This window comes from Galeopterus variegatus, unplaced genomic scaffold (assembly GCF_000696425.1).
Source record: "Galeopterus variegatus unplaced genomic scaffold, G_variegatus-3.0.2 Scaffold442, whole genome shotgun sequence".
Classification (NCBI taxonomy): Eukaryota; Metazoa; Chordata; class Mammalia; order Dermoptera; family Cynocephalidae; genus Galeopterus; species Galeopterus variegatus.
Genome location: NW_007726553.1, coordinates 459,363 through 473,439, shown reverse-complemented (window position 1 = coordinate 473,439; position 14,077 = coordinate 459,363). Strand labels below are relative to the sequence as shown.

Here is a 14,077-nt window from a genome sequence, read left to right as displayed (position 1 = left end):
GAAACGGAATGAACACTGGGCGCTGGGGAGTTTGTAACAGCCTGAACAGAAGTGACTCCATTTTGTTAAGCCTTTGAATTATTATTTTTTTTTTTTCCTTTTTCTGTGTCAGGCAACGGATCGCAACCCTCAGTGTTGCCCCCGTACCGGACCGGGACCGGCAACGGGATCTCAACCCTCGGCGTTGCCCCCGCGCCTCGCTCAGCCAGTGAGCGGGAACTGGTCTGCATGTGGGATCCGAACGCTCGGCGGGAGTGCCTCCGCGCTTCCCAAGCGGCGCACTAGCACAGTGCGCCACCGGGCCGGCCTTTATTAATATTTTTATACACACACATATATGTTTTCCATTTGCTATAACATATATTTTATGGAGAGGGGGTTGTTTTGGTAGAAAGGGGAAAGAATGAGATTGGGGAGGGCATTCATAAGGGCAACTAGGACTGCAATACATTTCTATAGGTAACAGTTGACTTGGTGTTTGTATACCCTTTGCAACATTAAAATTTTTTTTTCTTCTTTTTGTATTAAACATTTAATTCAAACCTGGTGAAAATTTGCAAGAATAGCACAATGAACTCCTATAAATCTTCCACCTAGACCTGCCCTTTATTATTTTGCCCCATTTACCTAATCATTATCTTTCTATATGTCTACTGTGATATACACATTTGAGAGTACATTACAAAGATAACAATCCTTTACCTTTTGTGACATCAGCATGTATTGTCCAAGAACAAGGACATTATCTCATGATACCATTATGTAGTTATCAAATTAAGGAAATTTATACAATATTGGTTTTCTTCAGCTCTTCCAACTTTTAGAGAAGCCTTATTTTTCTTCCTGATCCAGTATCTAAGAGAAAATCAGGTGTGACATTTAGTTGTCATGTCTCTTTAGTCTCCTTTAGTCAGGAACAGTTCCTCAGCTTTCATCGTCTCTCATGACATTGACATTTTTTTTTTCCTTTTTGTCTTTTTTCGTGACCAGTAACAGGATTGCAACCCTCGGTGTTGCGCCCGTACCATGGCCGGCAATGGGATCACAACCCTCGGTGTTGCGCCTGCACCGCACTCAGCCAGTGAGCAGACCGGTCTCTATATGGGATCCGAACCCTCGGGAGCGCCGCCGCACTCCCAAGTGCCGCACTCTACTGAGTGCACCACTGGGCTGGCCCTGACATTGACATTTTTGAAGAGAATAGGCCCATTGGTTTATAAAATGTCTGTCAGTTGGGTCTATCACATAGTTTTCTTGTGATTTATTTTGTGATATGAATTACCACAAAACTTAGTGGCTTGAAATAACAGTAAACATTTATTATCTCACAGTTTTGGTGGGCCAGGAATGTAGGAGCAGCTCAGTTGGGTGGTTTTGACTTGAATTGTCTCTTGAGATGACGGCCACAATGTTGCCTGGGGCTTTCATCATCTGAAGGCTCAATTGGGGCTGGAGGTTCTGCTTCCAAGATGGCTCATTCTCGTGGCTGGAAAGTGTACTGTCTGTTGGTAGGAAGCCCCACCACCACCACCACTATCACACAGCTGCCACATAACGGAGCAGGGCACATGGACATTGGAGATGTGATCAGTGTCCCCACAGAGTCCTTTCTGGAATGTTCAATTATTCTAGCCATGACACTAGTGCAGGCATTCAGCACACCACCTTTGTTAGGCACAGACACTCCTGGGTGCCAGGAGAAGGTAGGGAGAGACTCAGCAGGGCATGAGTAACCTGAATACTGTGAGTGGCACGTGCTAAGGTGGAGGTGGGCCAGGTGCTGAGGGAGCCTGGGGGTTCCCAGAGGAGAACAGGGCTGAGCTGCTCTTGAAAGAGGATTGGGTGTGTGCCACACAGAGAAGGGAGGAGAGGGCACTCCAGGCAGAGGGAACAGTCTCAGCAAGGTCTGGCAGTGGGATTGGAATGGAGCAGCAGATAGAGCTCTTGGGGAGACAGAAGTGACAGCCTCCCTCTCTGATTCGGCCTTGTTTGTAAGTTGCTTGAACTCGAAAATTGCTTTAAAGCTTAAAAACCATATTCTACAGCAAAAGGTGTTTGGATGACACTATTAGAACCTTTCTTAGAATCTGCTGGGCTTCTAGTGGCAAACAGGGCCCCTGGAAAATCCTCCAGCAGATTAATTCCCATTCCCCAGGGGAGGTTTCGAGACCACAACCTATGTCCCCTTCATTGCTCTGTCCCCAGCACTGACCTGGGTTGGGTTCTCAATTCCTGAAGTTGTGTTGTATTTGCAGATGCAAAGAGAAGAAATATGATTATGAGAATTTGCCCAGGACATCTGTTGTCATAGCATTTTATAATGAAGCCTGGTCTACTCTCCTTCGGACAGTTTACAGTGTACTTGAGACATCCCCAGACATCCTGCTAGAAGAAGTCATCCTTGTTGATGACTACAGTGATAGAGGTAAGCCCCCAACACGGGCTCTTGGAAGAGCCTATCTTTCCGTGGCAGTGAGAGTGTGACATAGGAAGGGTAGAACGGGCGCACTGAGGATGGTCTTCCTGTGTCCCCCTGTGCCCAGTGAAGATCTCAGGGAGAGCAGCTCAGGCCCAGGAACAGCAAGTGCAGAAGCTGGCATGAGCGGGGCATTCCCTGGGACTGACCATTGTTTAGTAGTGAGGTGATATGGGAGGTGAGGTTGTAGGGTGGGCAGGGCCAGATCAGGTGGGCCTGGGAGGCCACTATAAGGGGTTGAGGCTTAGATGCGAGCCTGACTGGAGTCTTCCAGGACTTTAGCAGGGCAGGGAGGCCCGAGTCAGTCTGAGGAGCTTGGTTGGACTGCTGTGTGGGGAATGGCTGATGTTGGGGGTGGGCGAGCGAGGATGGAGGGGCTTCTGTGCTGCCCACGCTGGGCCAGAACCTCGGCTGGACTGGGACTAGCGGTGGTGATGGCCTAGCCCCAGCCAGTGAATCTCTGGTGACTAGCTGAAGTAAGGGCAGCTAAGCGTCACTGAGGGGAAATGTCAAGGATGTGACAACAGGTAGACCTGGGGGCTTAGCTCCTGGAGCCCATTTCAAGCCAAATTACCATCCCTGGGCCAGCCGTGAGGTTGACAGCTCCTGCTTGTTGGGCATCTGCTCTTGCGGGCACAATGCCTAGCCTGCCTCACTTTGGAGCTGACATATGTAGGTCCTAACTGGTGTGTGTGTTGGGCTGTTTGCGCAAAGACTCAAAATAACAGTGATTCACACAAGGTTGAAATAGAGCTCTCTCACGTCACAGATCTGGCATGATAGTCGAGGCTACTGTGGCGGCTCAGTGGCATTAGGGGCCTCACTCCTTGGCCCGTGTTTTGGCTTCTCTAGGAAGCTGTACTGCCTTGGTCTGTGAAGTCCGGGCTGGTTTTTCATCTCCTGCTTCCTCTGGTCATCCAGGGGGGTAGCTTCACCTTTTCTCTTAAAGGGCACTACCTGGAAGTCATGTCACATCCCACTGAGCAAGGGGTACTGGGCGATGGAGCCTCATCCTGGGTGCCCATGTGCTCAGCTGGAAATCACGGGGAGAGTGGGGTTTAGGGACAGACAGCAGTCTTGTGACAGCACAGCAGCCAGCTGGGGTATGGTGCTGAGTATAGCCTGGTAGGCTCTGAGTTCTGGGGTCAGAAGTCAGCTTTGCCATGATCCTGTCATGGCACCCTGGGCAAGTCTCTTGTCTGAGCCTCAGTTTCTCATTTGTGAGGAGTAAGTGAGATCATGTACAGAACACAGCCTCGTGTAGCAGCCAGTGCATAGTAGGTGCACATCTACATTTCCCTGTCTGTGTAGACACTGGTTCTGGGTCACACTGCACGGGCTTGAATCCCTCTCCAACACCCCACAACTATACAACTGTGAGCCGGCTTCAACCTTGCCCTCAGCCCCTACGCAGTGGGAATAATAATAGTCCCTACCTGGGAGAGTCGTTGTGAGGATTAACTGAGATTAACTGAGGTAAGGTGGGTGATGAGCTGCATTTGTGCCTGGCATATAGTTAGCCCTTGTTAAATAACTTCTATTTTTATGAAATATTTTCAAAATTGTCAAGTGAAAGAAAAATGCCATCTTCTCACACATACATTAATCTAAAGGAAATATCAGATAATTAATTTTATCTTAATGGGATTAAGTAGCTCCTCAGCAGGCAGGAATACAGTATGACCTTCCAACACAGCTCAGTTTTCTCATAAATGTAAGGTGATGTGGGCCAAGTCTTCCTCCCATACCATTGCCGTAACTTGTAAAAGTAGGCGAGATGCCATTTAATCCACAGGTGATTTTGAAGGTCTCTCCTGCTGCCACCCGGCTCTTTCTGCAGTGTCAGTATGAGCTTGATGAAGGGGTGTCAGGCCCTCCCAGGTGCAGGATGACGGTTCAGGCAGACATAGAATTACCACTGACAAAATCCGTCATGAGTGCGGGGAGACTGCATGTGCCTTTTCACACGTGCTCACTGGGCACTGCAGCTAGTTAGCATTGCTTGCAAAGTCATCTCCCTTCTTCCTGCCATCAGTTTATTTGAAGTTATATTTAGGACTTTTAAAAAAACTCAACCAATGTTTTTTTAACGTGTCAAAGATATTTAGAGAAACGTTTTCATAAACTATGAAGCAACTTAGAGCATTTTACAAAATTTTCCCCTTCACTGATGTTGAGGATTTTGAGCCAAAATCCTCATATTGATGGAGGGAAATTCTCTCATTTTTATTTTGCCTCCACCTGATCCATCGAGGGGTGCGAATCGGCCTCCAGTCCCAGAGTCTAGTCTGTGGTGTGGGGAGACCTGGGGGCCAGCGCTAACCGTGGGCACATCCTTTCAAGTCATTTCCTTTTATGCAAAATGGGATAAGCACGTCCTCCTGACAAGTTTTTGATTTGTTTAATAAGGATGAGAAATTGCAGAAAGCTCTGGAAGGCAGAGTTAAGCCTGTGGAGTCTGGAACCAGATTTCCTGGGTTCAAATCGTGGCTCCTCGGCTTACTTGCTCTGTGATCTTGGGCAAACTACTTGACCTTTCTGGCTTCAATGTCCTCATCTATGAAATGGGAATAATACTAGTACTTACCTCATAGGATTGTTATGGGGATCAGATGGGTTATCTGTAAATCACTTAGACAGTACTTAGCACTCTTTAATGTTAGCTGCCATTATTATTATCACACCATTATATAAACTCTAAAGTGCTCCTGAGAAAATTTCTATTAACATAATTGCTGTTTTTATAAACATTGTGGTTGGATGGTTTGTGTGTTTTTTTATTTTTAAATGTTCACGAGTTAAGCTATAAAGTACCTTTTTGCTAACATCTTTATTGAGATATAGTCACATACCATACAGTTTACCCATTTAACATGTAAAATTCAATATGCTTGTGTTTTGATGGGAGCAGATGGTGGTTCTGGAACTCCCCCCACCCCCAAGCCTCCCCCGGCCTTCAGGACACTTCCAGCCCTTGTTCTTGGTGAGGCGAGAATGTTCCACATGGCAAAGCAAAGGAGGCTTGTGTCTGTTTCATCTTCTTTGGGGAACGGGGGGCCCTGGAAAGACCTGGCTTGGGATGAGGCGCTTTGCCAAGAGCTGTCGTGGTGACCTTTCTGCTATCTTGCTTCCCCAGAGCACCTGAAGGAGCGCTTGGCCAATGAACTGTCGGGCCTGCCCAAGGTGCGCCTGATCCGTGCGAGCAAGAGGGAGGGCCTGGTGCGAGCCCGGCTGCTGGGGGCTTCCGCGGCCAAGGGCGATGTGCTGACCTTCCTGGATTGTCACTGTGAGTGCCACGAGGGGTGGCTGGAGCCGCTGCTGCAGAGGTTTGTGAGCCGCCCCTATGGGGGCAGGGTGGGACACCTCAGTGTGTGGAAATAGGAGCAACCGCGTCACTGTCACCTGAGAGGCAGTGGACGCCTGGGTTCAGACACTCCCTGGGCAAGTGCTTTACTGGGCATGTTAACAGTGCCTCCTTCATCGGGCTGTTGAGGCCATGCAGTGATTTAAAATACGCATGGAAGTGCTCAGAACATGCCGGCAGGGAGAAGGCCCTGTATCGCTGTTTGCTTTTATTATTACTTCTTATCCAAGTTTACTGTAGAAAACTTAGAAAGTATCATTAGTCAAAAAAAAAATTGTTATCGTATAGAATCACACTTCTAGATAAAGTACATTTCAATGTATTTCTTTCAAGCAGGGCTGACTTGTCCATTACACTCAGTGGGCACAGTGCCTAGGGCCCACGAAACTCAAAGGGACCCATGCAAGCAGTTTTATGTTAATTTCTTTTAAAATCAGAAGGAAAAAAAATGAATATCGTAATAGTGAATGTATTATAATGAATCTAGCCTGGATTATGTTTGTCTATAAACCAATGGGCTATAAAGTATACTTTTTAATATGTGTATTTTTATGGAGGCCATGATGTGACCCTGTCAACTTCAAGGCCATTTCCCCTGCTGGCCACAGCCTCCTTCTCTAGCCCTCCTCACCCTCCCCTCCCAGAAGCCACTGTCTGTGGGTCCCAACTTCTATTCTTTTCCGCTTGCTTCCCTCCCCCACTGTGCCTTGGCCCCTCTCCACCCGTTCTCCTGATTCTGCACTACAGTCAGGGGCTCCCCCAGGAGGGAGAGGGAGGGGCGAGAGGGTCTCTGTTTGGTCTCACCTGTGTGGGGTGGGCAAAGGGCTGGAGGGTCAGGAAAACCCTGCAGTTGGGAAACTGCTTTCCCACGTCCTACGACACTTTGGCTGCCAGCGTCTGTCTGGAAGATCCGGGGCCCAGGGCCCCACTCACCTCCCTTCCTGGGAGAGACATTCTGCCCCTGCTCTGCTACTTCCTGCTTTTCCAGCTCCTTGTCCCTGCTGGCTACTGTAGCCACCTCTTTCTCCTCCTCAGCTTTGAAGAGCTTCACCAGCAGCGAAGACTCAGGGCTTCTCAGGCCTGTGATGTTATCAGATTATTTAGAGTGAAGTGATGGTCTAGTGCTTCCCCTGGAACCTGGACCAGTGGGTCACCCCCACTTTCCCACTGTGCATGTAGAGGGCCACCTCTAGACCAGTTTGAAATTGTGGGTGGAGGACGTTTTTCCTCTTCAGCTTATGCACTGCTGCAGGCTGGAATTCCACCGCAGCCCACCTTTTGGAGAGCAGCGAGGCAGCTCTCCCCATGACCAAGTCCTTGCTTGATAGCTGTAGATGAGGGGATTCTTCATTCTGGTTGTTTATTAGAAAAACCTGGAGAAACTTTTAAACATACCAACATCTGGTCCTACAGCAGACCGTTTGGGTGTGAGTCTCTAGGGGTGGGGTCTGGGCTTCTGGATATTTCAAAGCCCCCCAGGGACTTTGGTGTGTACCAGAATTGACACACATTGGACTGTAGTCTGTCCCTCAGGTGGTCCCAGCCAGGAACAGTAACTCCTTCTCCCCAGGGGCTTTTGGAAATATGGGAAGATGTTCTTGGTTGGCATGTCAACCTGGTAGTGCTCCTGGCATTTTGTGTGTCAGGGATGCCTAACATCCTGCAGTGTGCCAGTCAGCCCTGCACAACAAAGAATGGCTCTGCCCCGATGCCAAGGGCATCCCCAGGGGCATGCACATTCTGTGACCGTGATTCAGAGTCATTACTCCTGCACCGGCAGAGCACTACCCTGGTCTTCCCCTTCTTGTAAAAATTAGACTACCTGAGGTTACAACCAGCTTGATTGGGAGTTATAAGTTCCTGGGGTCCTGGTCTTTGACAGGGGCCAGGCAGCATCTGGGAACCTGCCCAGCAGGTCTGATGCTGGCTTTCTACCCGTTTCATAATGCCCTGAATTTGTTCCAGGAAGTGGGTGTTGGTGGTGACCCAGTCTGCAACTTCCTCAACTCACAGGCTTGAGTCTCTGTCTCACACAACCTGTCCTGAACAGTGTCATTTCTCCTAAAATTGTAGTTCTTACCTCAGTGTGGCATTTATAGTATCCCCTCTGACTTTCTGGCGTTATTCTAAGGACACTTATAGCTCAAGTCTGGTTGATCTCTGTTTCATTGTTCTGTGTGATATGACTCTTAGGATTTTTAGGAATCAAATTCCAATAACAGCCCCCCAAATGTAACCCATAGAAATCTAGTATTCACACGTGATCCAGTCTTATTTCTGGTGTGGTAGCAAATGCAAAGAAACACAGCCTGGGAGCAGGCTGAGGGATGTCTGGACATGTAATAATGTTTGCAGATGGCACAGCTGAAACATACACACAGGCTGATCCCTGCAGCAGGAGATTATAGCATTTTTACTGTGTAATATTTCACAATAACAAAAATTAAAAGAAAAGAATAGCGATAGTTCCAGGTTCTCTGCCAGCCATCTTACAGGCATTCCCTCAGGGAGTCCTCACATTAACCCTACGAGTAGGTGTGATTATTCCAGTGTTGCGGCGGCGAGGCAGCAGGCTCTGAGAGGTTAGGTGACTTGGCTAATGTCACACAGCGAATAAGGTGCAGGATTAGAATTTAGATTCTAACTCCAAAGCCTTTGGTACCCTTTGGTCTGGATACATCTCTGTTCTTCGGGAAATAATTATTTCTTGACATTAAGATGTTTCATTGTGATTAAACCTCTTAAGTCCTGAGAAATTGAAAATCTACCTTCTGTTTTAAAAGTTACCTTTGAATTTCACGTCTTGACTTTCATAGAGGGATTCAAGTTTGGCCAGAATGTCCATAGATAAAATCAGAGAACATGAAAGCTGTGGGACTTTTTGTATTAACCCCCGTGCCCCCTCCACCACAGCATCCCCCATGGTGGTGACTTGCCAGGGCTGCCGACACCTGGAATAAGAGAAGCAGGCCTTTCTCAGGTGCTCCTCCCCTCCTGCTGGCAAGATGAGGAGAGTTCATTCTCGAATTTCCTAACGGTCTTCCTGCTGCCCGGCCACATGTCTCGGATGTTTTCAGGATCCACGAGGAGGAGTCAGCAGTGGTGTGCCCCGTGATTGATGTGATCGACTGGAACACCTTCGAGTACCTGGGGAACGCTGGGGAGCCCCAGATCGGCGGTTTCGACTGGAGGCTGGTGTTCACGTGGCACATGGTCCCCGAGAGGGAGAGGCAGCGGATGCGGTCCCCAATCGATGTCATCAGGTCAGGGGTCAGCTTCTAGGGTACCCGGTTTTTGAGTGTTTCAAGGAAGGCCCTTGGGAAAGATAGTTAGCTGTTGGCTACCACCCCCCACTTTATTTCCCCCAGAGTATGTGCTTATTTTTATTAAATACCTTTGCTACACACATGGATTTTATATTGGTATATTTTAATTCATTGATTAATTATTTAAATTGTAAAATATGCACAGCATAAAATTTAACCATTTTAACCATTTTAAGTGTACTATTCAGTGACGTCAAGCACATACCCAATATTGTGCAGCTGTCACCTCTGCTTATTTCTAGGCCTTTTTGATCATCCCACACACAGACTATACCCATTGTATAGTCTCCTATGCAATGACTCCTCTTTCTCCCCTTCCCAGCCCTTGGTAACCTCTATTCTACTTTCTGTCTCGGTGAATTTTCCTCTTTTAGCTACCTCATGTAAGTAGATTCACACAATATTTGTCCTTTTGCATTTGGCTTTTTTCAATTAACATAATGTTTTCAAGATTCCTACAGGACTTCATTCCTTTTTATGGCTAAATAATTTTCCAGTGTACGCATATACCACATTTTGTTCATCCATTCACTTGTTGGTAAACACTTGGCATGTCTGTGGGTTATTGTAAAGAACGCTGCTATGAACATCGTTTGAGTCCCTGTGCTCAGTTCTTTTGGGTACACACCTAGGAGTGGGATTGCTGCATCATATGGTAATTCTGTGTTGAACATTTTGAGGACACTCTGTCAAGCCCCTTAAGAACTGGGTAGACCTGGGGGTGGAGGAGCCGCCTGTGGCCAGTGGGTAGCTCTAGGTCTGGGTAGAGCGGGCTCGGGGGAGGATCAGCGGCTGTCATTCTTGAGGTGTTGAACAGTCTGGCTTCTTCCTCCCCTCCCACTTTCAGAACCAATTGGGAGACAGATGCAGGAGGCAGGCAGGTGGAGGTCAGGACTTCAGCTCTATTGCTGGTGTATTGACCCCGGAATGGTGGTTTAGATCTGCACCCACACTTGGCAGTTGGACTTCTGAGTCCTTCCACCCGAGTCCTGACCTTGAGATGACCCACTGTTGTTTGGAGTGGAGCGAGGAGGAGGCAGAGTCAAGAGATGAGGCAGAAGAGATGGGCTTGAAGGCCAAGGGAAGGGGTTTGCATGTTGCCCTGAGAGGTCGGAGCCCCTGAAGGGATCTGAGCAGGAAGTGGCCTGAACATGTTGCATTCTTTAAAGATTGTGCTGGAAGCCGTGTGGTGAGGGGCCTAGAGGGGCCAGGGCTGTGGGCAGGGACACCATTAGGAGATTTTGCAGTCTTTCAGGTCACAGGTGATGGTGGAGGAAAAGAGGGTAGGAACTGGTGGATTCCAGAGATGTTGAGGTGAACGAATTAGGAGGAATTGAGTGGGAACTGGGGAAGGGAGGAATCGAGGGTGACTCCTGAGCTTCTGGAGTACTTTAGAGCATCCTGCTCAGTGCCAGAACAGGTCTGGAAACTGAGGCACAGAGTAGGAAGGATGTTCCCCAGGGTCGTATCCAGCGTGTGTATTGACAGGAGCACCTTCCTGTTGCCCCTCCCCCACATGCTCAGCCTCAGTTTCCTCATTTGTGAAATAGGTACAAGCATATCCACCCTGCCTATTTCCTAGACGTTTAGGATGAACGCACGTGCGAGTGCATTGTAGTCTAGAACCTTCCCCTCCACAGGCCATGTTGCCGTCCTTTTGTCAGCCGGCCCAGAGCTTGGAGTTCAGGGAAAGCCAATACTTTGTCAAGGCCCAGAAGTGCAGCTGGAGGATCTTAAAATTTTAAACTGTTAACGGCCCTTCATGTTACATTTTCTCCCATTTCTGAAGTTTTTCTTTGGCCTCTGCATCTCCCTGGTGTGCTGACCTTACAGTGTTCTGCTGTGGTAGGATGGAAGCCTTGGGCCATTTCTCAAATCAGTGCTGGTTTCTAGATGACCCTGGTAGGGAGAAAACAAGGCAGCTGAAGCAGGCAATGCTGGCTGTCTGGGTCCCGGAGGAGAACCACCCAGGCAGGAGAGGAGCTGGCCCTCGGGGAGCTTTCAGATGCTGAGAGGCCTTCTGTGCTCTTCTGCTTACCAGCCTCTACGTGGCATTTGTGATGCCTGTCCTGTGAGGCCATAGCTCTTTAGTGTGACTACAGGCCCCTGCAGCCCTGCCCTGCCATCCCCCCTGGAGAACATGGTCTCCCTCTTGTTGCCTCTCCTTGCCTCTGTGCTTATCAAGGTACTAGGGTTTTGCCCCCCGTTAGGCCTTTGCTTATGCCAGGGAACCCTTCTGCTGTGGGTTGACTGAATTGTGTCCCCAAAGTTCATGTTAGAAGCTTAATTCCTACTGTAACTGTTGAGGGTGGGAAATCCTATTATGGTAATTGAAAGGTGGGGCCTTGAAGGGGTGATTAGATTGTAGGACCTTGATAGTGAATGGATTAATAATGGTGGTCAGGGGTGTGGTTCTGAGGGCTTTAAAAGAAGAGCACATGAGAGGTTAGTCTCTCTGCTCTGCCACTTTCTGCCATGTGAGACCCCTGGGTCCCTGTCGCCACCACCAAGACCCTCACCAGATGTGTTTCCTGTACTGTGGACCTCTCAGTCTCTAAAACTGTAAGCAATAAATTTTGTTTTCTTTATAAATTACCCAGTTCTGGGTATTTTGTTATAAACAGGAGAAATGGACTAATACACCTTCCATTCCTCTTCTTGGCCAGCTCCTCTCTGTCCTGCAGACCCCACCTCTTCCAGGGAGCTGGGCCCTACCTTCCCTGTCCCCTTCCCTCTTCCAAGTTCCCACAGGGCCCTGGCTGACCTTAGATAACACATTTATCACACATAGTACTTGCCTGTTGGGATGTCCGTGAGCTTCCTCAAGGCACGGACTGTGGGTACGTCTGTGCCTCCAGGCACTGCTCAGCGCCGGGCACAGCATGAACTCAGGGTATGCTTAGAGACGGATGAATGGACAGCAGGGCTTTTGGTGGAAGGTAGTTCAGCCACCTGTGGTGGCTTCCTGCTGCTTTCATTGAATTTTGATGTCACACTCTTCTAGGTCTCCAACAATGGCTGGTGGGCTGTTTGCTGTGAGTAAGAAATATTTTGAATATCTGGGGTCTTATGATACAGGAATGGAAGTTTGGGGAGGAGAAAACCTCGAATTCTCCTTTAGGGTAAGTATTCCAGTCTTCTCTTTAAACTCATTCTTAACCTGTTTCTCTCTTTGTTTCTCTTTCTCTGTCTCTCTCTCTCTCTCCCCCTCTCTCTGGGAATGATGGTATTTGCCATGACAGCCTGGTGGACTTTTCCTCTGTGTTGGCAGTTTATCATTATCAGTGATAATAACACCCATAAACATCCTTGCTTTCTCTTGTCAACTTTAAGAGAAATATACTTTTAATGTATTTGAGGCTGGAAAGGGCCTTGCATGTAACCTAGTTCTTCTCTCTCATTCTACAGAAGGGAGGAACTGAGGCCAGGAGAGGGGAAGTGACTTACTCAAGGTCAAAGAGTTGGTGGCAGACACTGGACTAAAACATAGGTCCCTGCCTCCTGATCTCATCTTCTGGAGCCTTTGTTTTATTTTAAGCTTTATGAAGTAGCCTCTTTATTTAGCACAGGAGATTTCAGACTTTGACACATATCAGAATTGTTGGGGAAACTTGTTGAAAAGGCAGATTTACAGGCACAGTCTCTAGAAAGATTCCATACACATAGGGTGAGGCGAGTAATCTAGTTTCTGAATAAGCCCAGCTGCTGCTGATTCGGCTGACCATGGCTCATGGAAACCCCTTTGAAAAATTCTTAGCATTTCAGTGGATTTTTCATTTAACAGGATCTTACATTGTAAGTATCAAAACGTTATGTAAATGTTTGTGCTTTTCAGTAGAAAATTAAGAATTTTAATAATATTTTATATGGTGTTCCGTCCTCATAAAAAGAGTTAATAAACAAGAATTTGGCCTTCCACTGAGGACTCACACCCTCCATTATAAGTACCAGATGCTAGGCTTGGTTGTGATACCCCTGGGAAAGTGTCCCAGCATGAAGTGGCCTCAGGTGACTCTGCTTGTTGAGTTTTGGGTGTGCTTTTAATGGTCTCTCTGCCTCTTCCCTAGGTGTCAGGCTGCTCTGCCTGCCTCTAGAAGCTCTTCCTTTCCCCCTTCCAAACCTGTCCTCTTCCTTGCTGCTTTCCTATCTTCTGTGGCTAGGAGATCAGGTAATCAAGCCTGTGTTTTACGTAGTGAGTAAATGGATGGCCAGCAAGGTCAAGTGCATGTGCTTTGGTGCATGGATGTTGGGGTCTCAGTCCCAATGGCTTATTTGTCCTTGGGGTTGCCTTCTTGTTCTTTGTCTGCATTCTGTGTCAGGGTGTGCTAAGTGAGTGGCCTCCTCCCTGTAGAGGCTGAGCATCTGGCAGTGTTCACAATGACCTGTGTGTGCCTGGCCTCTCCTCTGCTCTGTGTGCAGATCTGGCAGTGTGGTGGGACTCTGGAAACACACCCGTGTTCCCACGTTGGCCACGTTTTCCCCAAGCAAGCTCCCTATTCCCGCAACAAGGCTCTAGCCAACAGTGTCCGTGCAGCTGAAGTGTGGATGGATGAATACAAAGAGCTCTACTACCATCGCAACCCCCGTGCCCTCTTGGTGAGTTCCCAGCCCACCTGCGCTCCATCTGGCTTCATCTGAACAAATCAGCTAATTCTGCCTTCTCCAGCATAGTAGATCTGGTTCCAGAAATAGAGGATAAATGGGACACTCATGATTCAAGTATAGGAAAACTTTATTCCTTCATTTATAATAATAGATATATATAGTCAGTTCTTGTTATTCACAGTATTTATGTTCTATCAAGCCACTGCAAACACTGAATTAGTGACTACTAAGCCATTGTCCTAGGGGAAATATGGGGTTAGGTTCTTGCAAGACTCAGGTCACAACAGTTTTGTCAACCAATCAATA

The 14,077-nt window shown here is 47.9% G+C and overlaps 1 protein-coding gene across 1 annotated transcript in view; it reads left to right on the top strand.

Annotated features, from left to right (window-relative positions):
• The window catches only part of GALNT12 (polypeptide N-acetylgalactosaminyltransferase 12), a 48,873-nt gene that overhangs the window by 22,885 nt on the left and 11,911 nt on the right, over nucleotides 1–14,077 (top strand). The window contains exons 3-7 of the mRNA XM_008568788.1: nucleotides 2,256–2,425; nucleotides 5,613–5,802; nucleotides 8,918–9,103; nucleotides 12,171–12,288; nucleotides 13,586–13,762. Of these exons, the coding sequence (XP_008567010.1) occupies nucleotides 2,256–2,425; nucleotides 5,613–5,802; nucleotides 8,918–9,103; nucleotides 12,171–12,288; nucleotides 13,586–13,762 (841 nt within the window). The remainder of the gene's footprint in view (nucleotides 1–2,255; nucleotides 2,426–5,612; nucleotides 5,803–8,917; nucleotides 9,104–12,170; nucleotides 12,289–13,585; nucleotides 13,763–14,077) is intronic.